The following is an 18,926-nucleotide window of genomic DNA, read 5'->3' on the forward strand; positions in this document are numbered from 1 at the left end:
TTTGGAGCTAAGTAGACTTACACCATTAATTTTTGCCCCTGATCTAAGCGTAATTTAGATACTAATGTAAAACAATTTTAGAATAAATTGTCGATTTAGTTCGCTTTTCATAAAACTTATCATTTTTTCAAAATTTTGACTCTTTGTGGACAAGGTATCAGAAAAGCATCCGATTTTATATTTAAGGACACTCTATAGCAATGACATTTGTTACGAGAGGTCATAATTTTTAAAAACAGTTCAGATTGAGATATACCTCCCATACAATTTCAAATTTTAACCGATTACATATAACATATGGTCGTCCCACACGACTTTTATTCTTACATACGGGGTTGCAATTATTATTAACTGTTGCTAACGATGCAACTGCCATTTGCTCAATAGTTCAATATATATTTCCATTCCAATAATTTAATAAAACAACATTTCATTTGAGATTACATATGCAACTCGTATGTAACATACAACTTTATATTTTTGGATTTTTTCTTTGTTGACATTATTATTGAATTTGCAATACAAATTTATATAATTAAAGCACTAATAACTAAAAATTATTAAAAAAAAAAAACTTAAACACAAAAGAAATATCTACTATTTACAAAAACATTAAGATATTAGACTTAACTATGCACTAGATATAACATTATTATAATAATTGTATATATATGTATAAAATATGTAAACTTTATATAATCTATATAGTAGGAAGAATACGAAACGTCATTTATGCTAAGGTCACACAGAATCGAATAGAGGATACTCCAATAGTCGAAATCTTTATAAACCACGATCATAAAAGTCGTCAATATTTTCGGTTAAAATTAAAATAAATTCAGTCTAAGGGGGTCTGTGAGTGGTCAAAGAAGGTATAATATTTTGAATTCTAATAGGAAATGTTTCCATTATTTATGTATTAATGAAGAAAAACAGCTACAAAACACAAAACATTATACCATCTTTGATCTAACAATTTTGAGTAATATTTTTTTAAAGGGTATAATGGGCTTCGTTAATGCAGAGGGTTGTGGTTCCATATTTAACTTATTTTAATATGTTATTGAATATAGTTGTATTAAGATGAGTATCAACATTATTATTATTTTTATTCTGACTATACACATTTTATATATATTTGTTGGTGTTTTTCTTGTAATTTTAAATGAATGCTGTTTTGTTGAATTCTATGACAGTTCCTTTGGACTTTACAATGTTCTATAATTAGGTTTAGGGGCTATTATGGCCTATAGATTCCTAAGAATCATCTTGTTATACAGACGAACTTTGGTTCGTTACCAACAGAGGAAAACCAAAAAAACAAGAAGATTATTCGAAACTGTTTAGGTGGCTAGACCCAAACATCATGAAGTGTTCCAAACTTTTTGTAAAAAAAATAAATTTTAGTCATTACAAGGCTTCCATTTCAGTCTCAAAATAGTATTATTGTGATTATGCCTTGAAGAAACCTTGTATGATTAACTCTCATGAGGCTTTGGAAATTTCATCTTCTATTTCGTTTTGTTTGTGCAGGGCAGGACTCCAGGAAAGCCTTTTTCAGTTTGGTCTCATTGGTAACATGCCATAATGCTGATTGTGTTGCTGGGGATGGGCGGGTGGTGGAGGTTGTTGTGGGGGCGGTTGTTGTTGTTGCTGCTGCTGATGATGTTGGGCCATCATTTGTTGTTGCTGCTGCTGTTGCTGTGTGGTGGGTTGTGTCGAATGTGGAGCTGGTGCTCCTTGACTAGTGGAAAATTGTCCCATTGTTGTGGTCGTTGAAGTCATTGAAGCCGCTTGTGACACTACCACCGGTGTTGACACCTTACGTTCTGACTGGGTTCTAATTGGTGGCGGATTTGTGGCCGAAGATACCTGATGTTGATTAGGTTGCGGTGGGGGAGCATACATAATCATGGGTGGTTCGGTGCTGGGTATTCTCGCAGGTGGTGTCATTGAGGAGCCATGATACGATCCATATGAACTGTCATCAGATTGGGCGGATTGGCCACGATTGCGGGGCACTGTCATGCCATAAACCGATTCCGGACGACGTTCAAATTTTATATTTCCATCGGTGGGATTGGGATTTTGCCTGGTGCCATAGACGGATTGAAAACTTTGTGGCCCGCTATCTTGAGGTGGTTGCGTCAGATGTTGTTGCTGATGCTGCTGTTGTTGTTGCTGCTGATTTCCTTGGGGCTGTGGTGGTGGTTGGTGTTGCATGAGCTGTCCGGTTAGATGATGGGGCATTTGACCTTGATGTGGTGGCTGACTTTGTCTATTGGCCGAACGTACACCATAAATGCTTTCCGATCTTTGTTGCATCTGATTTTGTACATTTTGATTTTGTAGGTGTGATGATTGCTGGTGTTGTTGCTGTTGCTGATGTGGTTGCTGCTGTTGTTGATGCTGCTGCTGTTGTTGCTGCTGATTGACTTGTTGATTCATGCGATACAAACTTTGCGCTGGCACCAATGGACCCGATCTTGGTACAATATCACGATTAATGGCCGTATTACTCTTGGCATATACCGATTGTGAACGATTCAAATTCGTACGGGTCAAGGTGGGTGAACGACAGTACATGGAACGGGTACCACCATACAGGGGTTCCTGTTGTTGATCGAACTTAGGTGGTGCAGTATACAAGTTCTGGCAATAATTGCCGTTTCCGGCATTTCCATTGGGTGGAGCGGGGCCCGTTTGTTGTGGTACATTTGCATTTTGTCCACGCTGGAAAGTACCCGTGTATTTAGTTTGCATATTTTGCTTCTCCAAATCCAAATCATAGTTCAACTCATCATCCGAGTTCATTGATGACGATTCATTATCCATAGATGCCTTGATGTGGCGTGCATTACGTTTTGTGCTAAAAATGAATTCGTAAACAATGCCGGATGCAATGCCACCAACCAAGGGACCAAACCAATAGACCCAATGATTATCCCATTTGTTCAAAACGAACGAGGGTCCCAATGAACGAGCCGGATTTAGGTATGGCATCTGTAACAGAAGATAAAGAAAGAGGATATGTTAATAAGGAGATTTTTTCTATTTTTGAGATTAACAATGGAGTTATGAAATGAGACAAAGAACGAAGTAGGTTCCATGTAATGGCAATTCTAATCAGTTCCGTGTTATATGACTGCCTGTGTGTGGGTTGTGCATCTGTACAGCAGCTGCTTTTTGGATTTTCTCACGCTCTGTAAGGATGTGCGCAAGTGATCCTTCAATAGATGAAAATCTTCTATTGTTACAGCAGGTAGTCACCCCAAAAATAGACAATAGAGCGACAAGACAAAAACACTTGCAGCTGCAGGTTTTAATTTCCAGTCAGTTTTTGTGTTTGAATGGAAATCCTGCCTTGGCATAGGAATTCTGGTTTTCTTGATCCTTTTCAAACAAAGCATTAGATTTAAATACCAGGAAATATTTGTAGGTATTTGTTTCTATTGGTAAATCTATTCCAAAAATAGTATGCGTAGTTTGTGGATTTTAATACAGCGAAACAAAATGTTCGTTACAAGTTGTCAATTGTGTATAGCCAACATGTTGTGTGTTGGATGGCAAAATGTAAATTTCATTCCGTTTTACAAGGAATGAAATAGAAATGCTCAATAAAGTAATGGATATTTTATTATTAGCGGCACTGCTCAAAACCGTGTGCTAGCACATGGGTCCAAAAAATAGATTTTTGAAGAGAAAGTAACAATTATATATTTCTATATATTTATCTCTTTATTTCAAACGATTTTAAACTTGGATGTTGTCCAGATTTATAAACAACGCAAATTCTTAAAAAAAAATACAAATGATGTTTTTAACACAGGTTTTTGGACGATTAAAAAAAACTAAAAGAAATTGGACTGGTGAGCGAGGTCTGGGGTTTGAGCAGCGCTGTTATCCGAAAGCAAACATTTATGTTTAAAAACAATTAAATGGAATCGTAAAATATAAAGAAAAACATAATTTTAATTTTCTCTTAAATTATCTCTTTTTTCGGCTCATGTTCTAGAACTGTTTTGAGCAGGGCTGGTATAACTCTACTTTTGTGTCGAGAAAGGAAGAGTAACTCCACACAAAGCTTTTTCGTTGCTGATACGATTCAAAGTCGTAAGAACCACCTACCTCTTTTTCGATTAAAATATCATTGATTTGTTTGAATGTAAATGGCGCCCAAGGCACTTGGCAAGAGTATACACACAACTTAATTTCTCTTTAAACTCTCACCGGAGAACTTACATGCAAAATTCTCCTTTTGTGTTGAGGATGGTAAAGTTTCTCTCACAGAAACAAAACTTTTACGTTGCTTGTAATTGACAAATTTACAAATACGATCAAACTGACATTTTTCAATTTAAATATGTGTTATAAAAAATATTCGTTTCATTGGAAAATATTAATTTCAATTGAAATTAAAAATGCTTTTGTTTATGATCCTATCATATAGCTCATTGTGACAAATTGAAACATGTCTTGTGGTTCAAAATGATTAAAGCATTTATCGAAAAAAATCCCAAAAACAAAAATATCCTTTGGTTGGGATTTTTTTTACATTAATGCTCAAGATCAAGAAAATCACAAGTATGCTTTGAAGGCCATTCAGAACATAAAACGTTATACTATACGACCGCAAAAAAGGCGGCAGTGGCGGCGACAAGTAAAGAAACAAAAATAATGCATAAACATTCAAAATTGCCGCCTTTGAAGCTACTCTTTCAGTCGGGACGAAAAATGACAACAACAAGGAAACATTGGCATTGAATACCACCAGAGAAAAACGTAAATCTTAAAGTAAATTGCTTCGATATTAAGAGATTTTTTTGGTTTGTTTCGGTTTCTTCTTTTTACGAAATACCTAAACAGCAGGTGTTTTTCGGTTCATACTTGACAAAGTAACAACATCGTCAGGCCATGATGTTGATGATGACGATGATATGATACAAATTACAAGAAGCAAAAAAAAATAATGTGAAACATAAGTATTTTGTGAAAAATTAAAAAAAAATCGAAACCATAAATCGCAGAAGTTAAAAAAGAAAAAAACTTGAAACTTACCGACACAAAACTGCACGCACTGTAGGCCGCCGCTATGGAGGATGCAGAATGTCCCATAACTTTTTTTACAGAATCCGTAGACACAAAATATGTTAAGACCACAACAAACGTTAAAATGAATTCCACACCGAAACGTTCCCAGGCTGCTAATGTGGCACTGTGAGATATGGCTGCTTGTAAATTACCCTGATAACCGGGTACGGTGACTCTGTAAATAAAGAAAAAAAACGTTTAAAAAATTAAAATTTCCAGCTTTAACTAGAGAATATTTCAGCAAAAATAAAGTCAATACAACACAAAGTTCAAACAAACTATGTACTTGGGTAATTTGAGATTTTGCAGCATCCGGAGTTTGGGTTTCTGTTACAAAATTCCCATGGTTTATCTTGGGTGATATTAAGGAGAATCCAAAGGAAGAAACCATCAAGTATATTAATTTTCAATACTTTAGCATCCTTGTGAGAATTTTGGCCACTTTCAGCATGCATTCTAAATAGCAGTTTTCAAAACAACATCCATAACAAGCTAAAAACATCTTCACCTCTCCTTCTCTCCCGCTAAGTGATGTTGTTTGTAGGTGTTGTGAAAAAATACAAATTATTTCGATGTGCCAAAAAGGTCAGTGTGAGAAAACGCTCAACGTACTTGAGATCATACTTATTATTTTTTATCTTCTTCTTCCTCACTTTTTTTTTTTTTTTTTTGCTTCATCATCTCCCAAGCTAAGGTTTTGCTGCATCCCAAACGAAGAGTCCAAGCACCAAACTTAAGGACAAACAAGTTTATTTAGGTTGTAGAAACCTTTGTACTACGAACATCTACCGTTCTACAGCATTCGTTGTGTGATCAACTCTGTTTCCTCCTTCACATTATTTTTGGCCATGATGATGATGATATTGGTAATGTTAGCACAATGACTTTAAAAGATTCCCACGGTCAGGGAGCTTTTGCGAAAAGACAACATCATTTGATGTTTTATTTGTTGGTTTGGGGGATATGGATTTTGTTGCATTTTTTCGCTGCTTTGTCAAAAATGTTGTACAAAAGACAAGTCATTTGTTAGCATTTAGAACATTTCCCCCCTGATAAAATTCGTTGGGCGAAATGATTTATATTAGAGAATTGAAGGAAAGGGGGCTTTTCACATTGGGATAGTTGTTGAGGTAATATTAAATATATAAATTGAAATGATTATTTATATCGAACTAATGAAAATTATATGTAAAATTTAAATTGGTAGTGTGGCTTTCAAATGTAGAGGGAAAAACTTGTTATACACGCACTGATAATGTAAAATGGAAATAAAAAAACGGCAACAAAGTCAAACGCCATCATTTTTACATTTTTTAAATTTGATTGAATGAAAGCCAAAAATGTCGGAAATAGCATCAAATTTTATAATAAGTTTAGATTTGTTCGAATTGGTCATATTTGGCACGAATTATGGCATTCAAACGGCCAATGAATCCGTCACACGCTACCCGAAGAACCTCATTTTATAACCATTCTTGGGTAGCGCGTGCTAAGTGCGATGGTGCTGAGTCCTGTTGGAATGTCCAAGATCTGCGGGGAAAATGTTTGCGTGCCCAAGACTTTAATACACCCTCCACAATATTTTCGCGATAATATTTGGCATTTATTCTGTTATGGCGGCTCACATGGCCGGCGCTTGAGTTCTGGTAGCCAACTGAAGGTTACATTCCTGATATCGGAAAGTACCATTACACTGCGGATATAAAAAAGCGTGGACCTATGTAGGCAATGTTCCGACACCACATGTGAATCCCATTACAGGATATAGAATTTTAAAAAATCCGTTAAAAAAGTGGTTAAAATCATAAAAATTTCGAATATCAGGTGGTACTGCTATATGGGGGCTATAGGAAAACGTGAATCTATACAATATTCTGCCAAAGGATGAGAAATCTATTACCATTTATAAATACCAAGTAAGAAATTAAAAAATGTAGCTAAAATCATCAAAATACCGAATATTGGGACGTATCGTTATATGGAGGCTACACAAAAACCTGGACCTACCCTCCCAGTATTTGGTCCTCGATATAATACACCAACAATAGGTACTGGTGCCAAAATTCATTAACTCCTTCTATTTTTGGCCCCCTTTTATGTGAAATCGCGACATAAAGCGACGCAGCAAGGCATTCCTGCTTACGACCCGTCACATCTACTCGGTCGAGGCCTATTTTTTTCATCTTCTATTTGTACTTCCCTGAGATATTATTTCAAGTTTTTATCGGTTTACACCTGCTTACGTCCCGTACAATAATACAAAAAAGTGGAAAATTGTGAAATATAGAACTTACTCCAGAGAACTAATTAACCCAAAATGTAGACGAACGTAAAATTAGCAAAACAACCAAAATAAATTGGCCATAATATATTTTTTTTTTTTTTTTTTTTTTTTTTTTTTTTTTTTTGTAAAAAATAGAAAAAATCACATTCTCTTCACTCTGACGGCACATTTTTTGTACTTTGTCCGGCAAAGCAACATTGTCATAGTAAAAATGTCTCGCCTATTTATTTGATTTGAAACGTTACACAGGCGGGTAAAAAGCAAACTCAGCAACAGAAATACAACATCATATAACAACAATTGAATTAAACGCCCTCTTGGGTTGAGAGGTGTTAGTGGTGCACAATACAAAAACAATTATAGGGGTTGTGGTTTTATTGTTTGATCACGAACATTGTTGATTTCATACTGAAAAACCGTCATGCAAGTAGTATCTGTCTTTGACAGAGAGAGTGGGGAAAACTACAGCATTTTAGGGGTTGCCGAAAGCAATTGCAGTGATACTCTTTTGCTTGTTTTGTGACACTTTTTATGAGTGTCACTTAATTGTTTTTTCGTTTTTTTTTTTTTTCATTTACATGCATATGGATGCTGTTTGTGAGCTAGATGTACATTTTGTTTTCTTGATTTTTCATGTCTCGCATTCAAATTTATGTTAAAATTTATGACCAACTGGTAGTGTTCTGGTTTTGGTTGAGTAGTTTGAAATGTGGGTGAATTTATTATTATTTATTTTTGAAAGTGTGACATATGGGGAAATTTTACTCATTATAGCTTGGGGTGGAGAATCTTTTTTTTTTTAATAAAATCATTTATTTTCTCTTCATAAGAATTGTGTGTTATTAAATTAAAATCTCTTTGGTTGTAATGCTTCCGAATTTTATGCGCCAATTTTTAAAATGTACCACTAACTGTTATGTGGTACTATATTTGTCAATTGTAAAAAGGTTAACTATTTTTCTATAGCGACTTATACCTCGTAATATGAACACCTTATTGTTTTACTATCTGAAAGATTATTGAAATTCAGAATTTCATTTGTAATTAACTATTGACTATGAGATTAAAATATTATCTAACTCAGTAAGCCTTGTTGTTTTTGTTCCTATGTTATTTATGCAGACAGAGAACATGGTCATTGGGGAAATTCAAATTGAAGTTTCCTCTTTTTGAAAGTACGTACTTAAATATGTCGGAAACATAAGTAACTCCTTAATTCATTTAAGATGGTATAGCCATATTGGTAGTATTCCTTAAGATTAAACATGTGTTCCCGTCTTAAGGGAGCTCAAGTTACTTTAACCCTCAACAGCTTAGGACTTGTCGTTAATGAATGTGTACTCTTTTTGAGTATGTACATATGTACATAAGAAATGTTTATGTGCATAGTAAGTGTTTCCATGTGTAAACAACATTTGTTTTTTTTTTTTTTTTTTCATTATTTTCTTTTCTGTTTATGTCCGTGTCTATTTGTTATCGCATGTAAACAACGTTTCATTTCAAAATAACGAAAAAAGCGCAGCAGACAGGCCACGATTTTCGAGTTATCTTTTTTTTCGATTTAACACTCCATTAGGAGACAATTTATATCCTGTCTGGATTTTTAGAGTCAAACATATTCTAAACATGTGTGTTTGTATAAGCATGTGTCTGGAGTTTACTTAAGTCGAGTTTGAATTTAAAAACAAAAAAGATGTTTGATGTTTTTTTGGAATTTGGACACGTTCCAAGCCATCAATGAAATGTTATTTGTTTGTAGGCGACTTGATTTTTTTTTTGTTTGTTGAATAAATTACACTTTTTGTTCGAGTTCGAGAAGTTAATATTCCACGAACGCCAGAATGGTCACGGGTTGCATGTTCAAAGCAACTATGCGCATGGTTAGTGTTAAATGGCGGCGCTAACCTTTCTTTTCCTTATTCTTTTGTTTTTGGCTTTAAATTCATCGAACCGAAAAAAAATCTTATTCAAAACTCATTCATTTTCGTTGTTGTTTTGGTTTTTGTCCATACCTCCTGCATTGTTTAAAACATTATGCCTTCTGCATTTAATTCCTTCCTTGACCACAGCTTTGTCGGTAGCACCAAACTCAAGCCAGATAGATAGCCAAACGCAACAGGACGTGTTTATAAAAACAACAGCAAAAATTAAACACGTGTCTCAATTTTTAAAATTCAGGTTTCCTACATGTTTTTTGGTTTTCATTTGTCCATCGTCATTATCATCTGCTCAAACAAACGGGTTTAATTTGATTCATCCGAAAAACCACCTGCTCCTGTGAACGCATATGGAAAAGCATATATACGTACATACACAGATATGTATATTTCGAGAAAAAAAAAAAACAAAGGAAAAGTTAATTCTTAAACAAAGGTTCGTTTGATCGATCCTTCCGTAGGGTTTTTGGTTCTTTGGTTTTGATCACCAACACCGTAAAGGGAATATAAAACGAGAAACAAAAAATAAACGATATTGAAACTGTTTTTAAAGCAGATTCACGGCAGCCGAATGCGGTAACTGGGTGGTCGTGCGTTTGCGTGATGGAATTTTTAATTGGGAATTTTTAACAAGGAATGACAAGAAATTTTTTGAATTTTTAATTAATTTAAGAAATATATAAATACAATATTTTCTATGGATAGGATATCTACTCATTCTTATGGCTTTCTCAATATTATTTTGTAAACCAAAAATAATTTTGAAAACTACTTTAAAAAAGAGTTTAAAAAATTTCTGATTTTAGTGTTGTCTAGAGGATGTATAAGTGTTATCTGAAGTTTTTTTTCTAAAACTTTGTAAATCCATTTAAATTTTAGTGCATAGATGATGACATCCAGAGCGCAGATTTGCTGATTTTCACTCGGGAGCGAAGCAGAATTGCTCGAAGAGTTTGAGTTTTTTACGGAGTCTACTCTTCAATTTTTTGTTGTGTATGGAAGCACTCCCGAGTCATTCCTGGTTGAAAAATTTGAGTGGGATCAGAATCGCTCAAAATACATCAAAAGTTTTCTCTAAGAGAGGGAAAAGGTTGGGGGGAGTGATCCTTTGCAAAAAATAAACATACATAATATACAAAAATGGTATGACAAAAAGTAAAAAAGTGTTCGATTTTGAACGAATTTTACTTCCACTCACAAACGAGGAAAATATGCTCACGCCTTTTCCAGCGACATCAAAAACTAAAGTTTGCTCGATGTTTTCTACTCCCATGACTGCCGTCGCTCAAATTCGAGTGAGTTTCAAATTCGACCGTTTTTTCGAAGTTCTGATTACATCAGACCACGGAGCAAATTATGGGCAAGAATAAAACAAGTAGCTTCCGCAAAAAAATCTGGAGGCAACGGATATCTGCCAAAGAGCAATGAAAAATAAAAAAACATCAGGAAACACAAAAAAATCCGGGAATAAAGGGATGACGGTTTAGCCTACATCTTTGAGAAGCCAATGAAAAAGTCCGAATATGTTAAAAATGATATCGGAATAGAAGGGTATCAAAGCAGAACCAATGCAAGGATCGCAAAAAGGCCGAAATAATTTTCGGAGATAATCGGCGGTTTATTTTTTCTCGAAACCAGCTTAATGTTCTGAAATAACAACAATGATGTTTCAGCCAAATTTTGCCTTATACGTCTTGAAAATAAATATATTTCGTATATCTTTTACGAGAGTTTTTACTTCACATTTTCATAGGATTAGAATTAAGCCTCAGAAATATTTAATTGCTGTAACACTGATTTGCAAACAATTCCAATTTTTTAAAACAAACATACCAGGAAATAACTTTAGAAGCTATTTATAATATTTTTTAATATTTTTTGGTACGCGACAGACTGGAATTGATTCTCGTCTATTTCTAGCCATAAAAATAAAATACTCATTATTTTTCCCAATAGACATGCGTGTGCTTCGAAAATCCCATCTGGAAAGCAGATACCAGCAATCAGTGGTTTAAAATCATCAATCAATTTCTAATTGGTTTATTTTTTATTTTATTTCCTCAGAGTGTGAATGAACGCAACATCTGTTTCAACATAATTCTTTTTAGAAACCAAACAAAAAATAAGCAGCTGATACATTTCTTTCTCTTCGATAATAAAAAAAGAGACGACGACCAATCGTTAAAGAAACAATCCAAATGAAAAGAATGGTCAGTATATGTGGAACAGAGATAAAACGCACAAATGCGGCAGATGTTGCGCAGGCGCAAAGCCTTAACGTAACTCACCATATGCTACGCAGCGTAACGTGTCTGTACAATATTCCAATCTTTAAGTAGGACAATCTTTTTTGTAAATCTTAGTAAAGTAGTCTTAAAAAATAATAATAGAATCCTAATGATCCTTTGTAGAGCAGGTAGATGGTATGCGTAACTCCCCTCCTTAGAGTTCCATTATCAATGTGCGTTCATGCGTTTTCAAATGCCAGATTTGTGATTCTTTGAAATCGAAGTGCGTAGAGGAGCACAACACCTACACAAATACACACACACACACATTGTGTGCATACAAGTGGCAGGATATTCTAGACAAGGATATCTACTTAAGCAACATACAGACAAACGAATCGAAAGATTATTGCACACACACACACTTAGCCATAGTAGGTAAAGGTCCCTATTTAAGTGTTTCAGGTTCTTACAGAGATAAATCTTGTTTTTCAATTTTGAAAATTTACAAAGAAAAAATGGGGCAGATGTTTTCATAGATTTTTATGTATTTTTCTGTACTTAAAAACGAAGGGGGACATCCTTCATAGATTTCTTACAGGATGCCTGGCCGCCATTGTGTACTTATGTTAATAGGTTTCTTTCTTGTGTCGCTGCTAAGAGGGTGGATTCCTGTACACAAATGCTACCTGCTACTGTGTGTTTTTGCTTGGTTTAGTAATGAAGAAAATGCTTCATTTTTTTTTTGCCATACACAAATGAAAAAATCTAGACTCCTTAGATCAATCCTTGCCATCATCTAGGTCCATATGCGTGTCAGCCAGCCAGCACACAACGGAAATGGGTTTTGAGTTTCGTCTTATTATTATTTTTTATACGCTTATCTGACACAAGTAGTTTATGTGTGTTCTGCTTAATATGTTTCGTTTGGGTTTTTATTTTTGGTTGAGTTTTTTGTTTTATTCTACGGTCCCCTTTGTCATCAACGACATTGTTACCAACCACAACGTTTTTTTGGCATTGGCGAAAAAAGAAAAGAAAGTTGCATTTTTTCGGTGCCCAAAGAGGATACAGCTGCCAAAAGTAAAGTAAATTGTTGCCTTAACACAAAACATAAACTAAGTGACATACATATACTGCCTGATTGAACTAAGGACTGTTCCGGGAGATTATGAAAAAAAAAAACACTTCTGCTAAAACATTTTTGGAATGAAGTAATCCCATAAATGGTCATACACATATTTACACTTGGTTTCTTAAACGCCAGCTGAGACATTTATCCACAACAGTCCTTAAAAATCGCCCCTCTTCATCAAAAACAAGAGACGTTCATTTAATGCAGCCAACAAAACTAAGTTCAGCTTTAAGGATTAATGCGTAGAATGCAACATAAAAACGAATCAGTTGTTATTTATAAGCACGTACATAAATACGAGCCGAACCATATATGTATATATGTGTATATTTATGCATGTGAAACATAAAAACTCTTGGCTTCTGTTCCTTTGCCTGCTCTCGCAACATCCACGATTCCCAAAGCCTTTTGAGGTCAATCTTTACATGTATGAGAACGTGCCTTTATGGAAGGTAAGTATTTTTTTCCTTTTTTAATATTGAAAACAAAATTTTGTATTTTCTTTTTCTTATCTTTGGATTCTCCATATGAAAGTTGGTCGTTGAACAGAAATTAAAACAACATTTGTGCAAAATAAGAACAGAAAAAACAACAACTTACCCATAAAGTAGAGCAGCTCCGGCTATGCCTCCACCACATTGGGCGGTGATGTACATGGCAGCTCGTAAAGGTGATATAGAGCGTATGACACAGGATGCTAAAGTAACGGCTGGATTTATGTGAGCGCCTGTTTTAAGCAAAAAATAAAAATAAATTTAAAATTAATTGAATTTTTCGGAAAACAATTATAAAAAGATAATTTATATAAAGGGGTTTACAGGTTTAACATATAACGCTATAAAAAATCACTGGCTGATGTTCCCAAAAAATAACCGCAAATGCTGTCAGGCTAAACTTCTGTTCTTTGTTTCATGGAATCACAAATGTGCTCGTTTTTTCATTTTTTAAATAAGTGAAAAGAAAAAAATTATGTCTACCCCAAAAAATAATTATGTTTAACCACAAAACATTAAACCCAAACACTGAAAACCATAAACCTGTGAGAAGAAATTCTGTAAATCACAAACACATGTTGAAAATTTGTTTTCAATGCTATTAAAATATTAAAGCACAACAAAAACAAGAAGAATAACATTTACATTAAAATCTCATATCTCAAGGGTATGTTCTCATGTGTGAAGGAGATGACTTTATGTGTTGTAATTAAATTCCCCCGGAAAGTTGTTATCAAGCAACTACTACAACATTGGGTTTGCTGTTTATGTAGACATTTTGAAATGCCACAATTTCCAGCAAATATCAACATAAAAACATTTTCAATTCGTTTAAAACTTTTCTCCCCCTATTTTCCCACGCATTTGGGAGAGAAGTGCATTGAAAACAAATCCATTATGTGACAGCTCTTCCCGCATCACATGTACATATGTACATTCAAACAGACGTATGAACATTTATTTACACATACATTCCATTTCATTTTCTTTTGTATTTTTTGGGGAAAAATATAAAACAAACACTTGTGGGCCTTTTTGAGGCTCTCGCACATATCCGTGTTCATTTTTGTCCCACTTCAGAGGAGCATACAAAACCCCATCAGCCTTGCATTCCCCGCATCTCCCTTCTTTCACATTGTCATGATGCCCTGAATTTACATTTTATCGATGGCTTTTAGCTCCTTGTAATATTCTTTTTTTTTTTTTCTTATTTTTTTAATGTAGTGCTAAGAGTTATGCTTACCCGATATGTGTAGGAAACATTGTGTTAGGGTACCCATAGCTAAGCCTGAAGCTAAAGCCGTTGCCAATAACACCGAAGAGACACTGGCACCCACACCAGCCCCAGCCGCTGCACCGCACACAATGAAAACATAAAAGAACGATGCCAAACATTCGCTAATAATGGATCTGAAATTAAGAAGATAACAAGAAATTACTACGGCGACAAAGAAGGAGGAAATTTGTACACATAAATAAGGATTTCAATTAAAAAGGATAGAGAGACAAACACGCATACATTAATTTGAAAATGAAACTACATGGTGAAAAACAAAATATTTAATCGAAATAGGTTATAACAAGGCTTAAATGAACTAAGAAACTTTTGATATATGAAAAATTCAGGACATTGTGATGTCATTATTTTAACCGATAAGTCTAGGATTATTGAAAATATGAAATTAAATATGTTTTCATTTGACATATATTTCCTTTATAAAAGTTTTCATTTCAAAGTGAAAAAATTTAATAGAAATAAAAAAATGTATAAAGAAATATGTTTGATTTTATATTTCTTCTCCTTTACAATAATCTATTTCATTTTTATTAACAAAATGTGTCAACTGCTCATTGATGCCTACATTCTTTTAATTTTTTTTTTTTTTTTTTTTTTTTTTGACTTATTTTACTTATTTCGCCGATTGTTTATTCATACTATATTATTTTTCATATCATTTTTTACATTTAACATTCAAAATAATTCATTGTGGGTGGTTATCGCTCTAGGGATTCTATTAAAAATTCTTCCACAGGTCAATAATTCATATTCAAAGCTTTCCCATTTTGGCTTAATTGTCGACATGCATGTTGCATATAGCAGAATAGACACGTCTCTAGTTTATGTTGAAAGTCCACTATCATGATTTTAGTACAGTAATAAAAGGTAGGTTCAATTAACTCTTATTTTTATTTTTTTATTTTAATTCTTTCCGTGTCGAAATTTTTGCACTATACCAGGACCTGCAAGAATCTACTAGTTTTGCAATTTTTTTTCGATTTCATATGGAACCATCACCTAACATTCTTCTCAGTTGTGGAACCGAGAAAATATATGGCAATTTTGTATACAATTTGTTCATAAATTTAAAATAATTATATACAAATTTCAAAATATTAAAATTTTGACTTCAAAATTATTTACAAAGGTTTTTACACGTAAATATAGAGCGGTGCCTTTATTTATGGGGGCTACACAAAGTCCTGGAACTGTATACGCAATTTTTTTGTCATGGGCTGTAGTAGCCAAGGTAAATTACCTCGGCATTCCATTTATTTCATTTCGGTCATTTTAAAAAATAAAAGTAGTAGTTTTCGTACGCACCTCTATTGATCTACCCTTTAGTATTGTACTATACAAAATACTTCCTGTCAGTGTACAAATCTAGCAAATATCCTACTTAAGAGCCCACTAGAAACAAGAGAAATATTTTTAATACTGGCAAATTAAAATGTATTTAAAATTCATGTTTATGGCGAAACAAGTATCCAGATTCTCTGATAATTCCTTCAATATCAGTATTCTTTACTTTATAAAATAATAGTGTATTTTTTTATTCGTCTCAACTTGATTCCATATTTTATTATTGTATCAATCCTTTTTTTTTTCAAGAATTTGAACCATAAATTGGTTTATCTTCCCCATTTCTCATTCAAGCAAACAAAATTTATTGTTCGGACTTCAGGTGTTTCTTAAGAAATGATCATGGAATGATATGAACCTCTATACCCGATCTACCTTATCTATATGCTTTCTTGAATTTATGTATTCAGGCTCTTTTATCTCATATTTTATGTTCAGACCTAAAATATGAACAATATGGTCCCTAATTTTAGTTGTTTGTCATAAAGACCCAAATGAAGTTGATCATTGGGACCAACCAAACTGCGAACGTGAAATCAGTGTTTAAAAAAGGAAGTTTGCTTGCCGGCGATGGTCGAAGTTTTTAAGTCAATTGAAGTGTGAACGTCTCGAAAGCATGGCCGTGCATAGTCTGGGTAAGAGCTGTTTACTACGATGCCCAAGACATAGAAGCGACTTAAGAAGATCACTGATCATCAAATGTGATACAAAAAGTCTTATATTCAATTTCCCAACTACGATGTTCTCTTTGTTAACAACTTTTTGTAATAAAATATAAAAGATGCTTTTCAATTTTGAAACTTGTGTTAAAATTACAGTCACTTTCTACATACATCGAATATTTCTCCAAGTGTATAAATCCCCCCTTTGACAAAAACAAATATGCTCAACAGCTGCAAGTGTTTCTTATTTATTCTTAAAAATCTCTTAAGAACACAAGCGTTGGCGTGGTAAAATAAACAGAAAATTCAAGGAATTTGAGAAGAGTGACAAGAGTGACTTCATTTTCGTTTTTTTTTTTTTTTTGTAAACAATGATTTTCTTTGTTTTTTTTTTTTTGTGATAATGAGAGCGTTAAAGCTCATGCATTACTATTCCCTTTTCGACATATAAATTATTCAATGATAAATTATTTAATTGCCATGAATAGTTTTAGTTCCCATTCTTTGCATAGCAAATTGGTTTGAAACTTACCTCCAAAACTCCAACGTTCTTATTTCGGCCTGCATACTGCGTTTTGGCTGCAGGGTACTGGACAAACGATTATTAAGGGCATTGCACTGATTGTCGCGTCTTATGGCCTCCAGACGTTCAAATAGTGTAACAATATGGGCATCGATATTGTTCTCCAGGGGTATGGTTTGCAATGTTTCATCAGCCATTTTTATTTGGGTTGTTTTGAAATTTATCACTTGATTTGTATTTGTTTGGATTTAAATAAATACAAAATTGCTTTTCTTTTTGAATTCTCTTTCAAATGTGAAAATTTTCTATATTTGTATTTCACTCTATTTTCATATTTCACTTTGATTCGTTTGTGTTTACAAATGAGCAACCGCGAGATCGTATTCTGCTAGCATGGAGCCCGGCACCGGTTTCAATTGAAATAAATTAAATTCAATTAAAGATGAATTTTGCTTTACTCAAACTATTGAACTAAATGTCATTCATTTTCGTTTACAACAGAAAATCGACAATTTTGCTTTCAGAACCGAGTTGCAATTAATTTTTTATGTTGTTTTTTGCAGAACACAAAACGGAAGAATCGTTAAACGATCTTTAACGATTTCCCTTCGAATTTGATTCTGTATCACCCGCGTAAATCTGTAGACGTTAACCTCTCTTTACCGAGTAACAAACACGAATGAATAGTTTTCGTTGTCGCTTTCAAGCCATTGACGAAGACAATGGTTGATGGTAGTGCTTAGCTGCTGGTGGTTGTTTGTGTGGTGGCGGTGGTGAAGACGGGTATAGAAAAACCCACCAGCACAACGGTTCGCAAAGTGAAATGCACATGCTAGTTACACACACACTCTCGCACACGCAACATATCCTCCACTACCTAAACGACAAAACACCCCATCAACCTGACCGGCATTTTTTATCGAACCGAACATTTGTGATACATTGTGTTGTCATACATGTTTGATACAGTGCAAGGTATGGTGACACACTTCCTTTATAAAAATATTGAGTGCTTCTGACTGAAAGAAAACTGTATTATTTGATGTTGGAGTTTGAACAGGTTGTTGGAATGGTATAAACGAGACAAAAAGAAAAAGAAACATGCAGGTATGACAAGAGTTCTGGGATGTTTCCTGGTTATTTACATCCATTTCAAAATGATTGTAAAACATTTCATACCTACCCTTATATATATCCACGGACTTTTAGATCTGTTTAATATTAAGCTAATTTATTTGATAAATGTTATGGTATTTTTTCTACGAAAAAAACAAGAAAAATTATTATCGTGATGTAGGTGTTCATATTTGTCGAAGGAATTTCTATTACATTATCAGCATTTACAGCACAATGCGAAGACAATGAAGTACATAATGAGGAAAAATCTGGGTTTTAAAGTTTTGCAAAAACTATCAGGGAAAATTATTAATTATACCCCACACCACACTATGGTCAGGTTATTATGTCTTTGTGCATTTCTTTGTAACATAGAGAAGGAACCGAGTTAGACCCATAGTTCCTGCATATCCATCCATCTGTCCGTTCGTCTGTTAATGTGTTTTTGTAAACAAAGTACAGTTTGCATTTATTGCCGATTATAATGAAACTTTGCACAAAACATTTGTTTGGTCCAAGGACGTACCCTATTGAAATTGGTCAATATTAAAGTATAGCTCCCATATATATCTTCGCCCGATTTGCTTTTTATTGTGCACCAAATGTGTAATATTAGCCCAAATAGAACGGAATATGGCACCTATAAACAAGTGTGTCAATCGGTCCAGATATAGCCATAGATCTCATATATATTCTTCATCAAATTTGTTGAATTTCTCAACCACAGCAGCCAAATTTGCCAAATTTTATCGATATTGGTTCAGATTTGAATATAGCTCCCATAGTTATTTTCACTCGATTTCAAGTTTATTGTG

The 18,926-nt window shown here is 34.0% G+C and overlaps 1 protein-coding gene across 1 annotated transcript; it reads right to left on the reverse strand.

Annotated features, from left to right (window-relative positions):
* Window positions 1-456: 456 nt before the first annotated feature.
* LOC101894314 (neurogenic protein big brain) lies at window positions 457-17,753 on the reverse strand. Its single transcript, XM_005178181.4, has 5 exons — window positions 17,005-17,753; window positions 14,413-14,579; window positions 13,276-13,402; window positions 5,059-5,266; window positions 457-3,003 (listed from the first exon to the last, which is right to left on the reverse strand). The coding sequence occupies exons 1-5, from the start codon at window positions 17,190-17,192 to the stop codon at window positions 1,558-1,560; spliced, it is 2,136 nt and encodes a 711-aa protein (XP_005178238.1). The 5' UTR covers window positions 17,193-17,753; the 3' UTR covers window positions 457-1,557.
* Window positions 17,754-18,926: the final 1,173 nt, after the last annotated feature.

The sequence above is a fragment of the Musca domestica genome, unplaced genomic scaffold (assembly GCF_030504385.1).
Source record: "Musca domestica strain aabys unplaced genomic scaffold, Musca_domestica.polishedcontigs.V.1.1 7, whole genome shotgun sequence".
NCBI lineage: Eukaryota > Metazoa > Arthropoda > Insecta > Diptera > Muscidae > Musca > Musca domestica.

Excerpts from the sequence above, each read along its gene's own strand:
- LOC101894314 (XM_005178181.4), bottom strand. The coding sequence starts at position 17,192 with ATGGCTGATGAAACATTGCAAACCATACCCCTGGAGAACAATATCGAT. Across the intron at positions 5,267-13,275 it reads GGAGCTGCTCTACTTTATGG|AGTCACCGTACCCGGTTATC; the intron begins GTAAGTTGTTGT and ends CTTTATTTACAG. Across the intron at positions 3,004-5,058 it reads GTGCGTGCAGTTTTGTGTCG|ATGCCATACCTAAATCCGGC; the intron begins GTAAGTTTCAAG and ends CTTCTGTTACAG.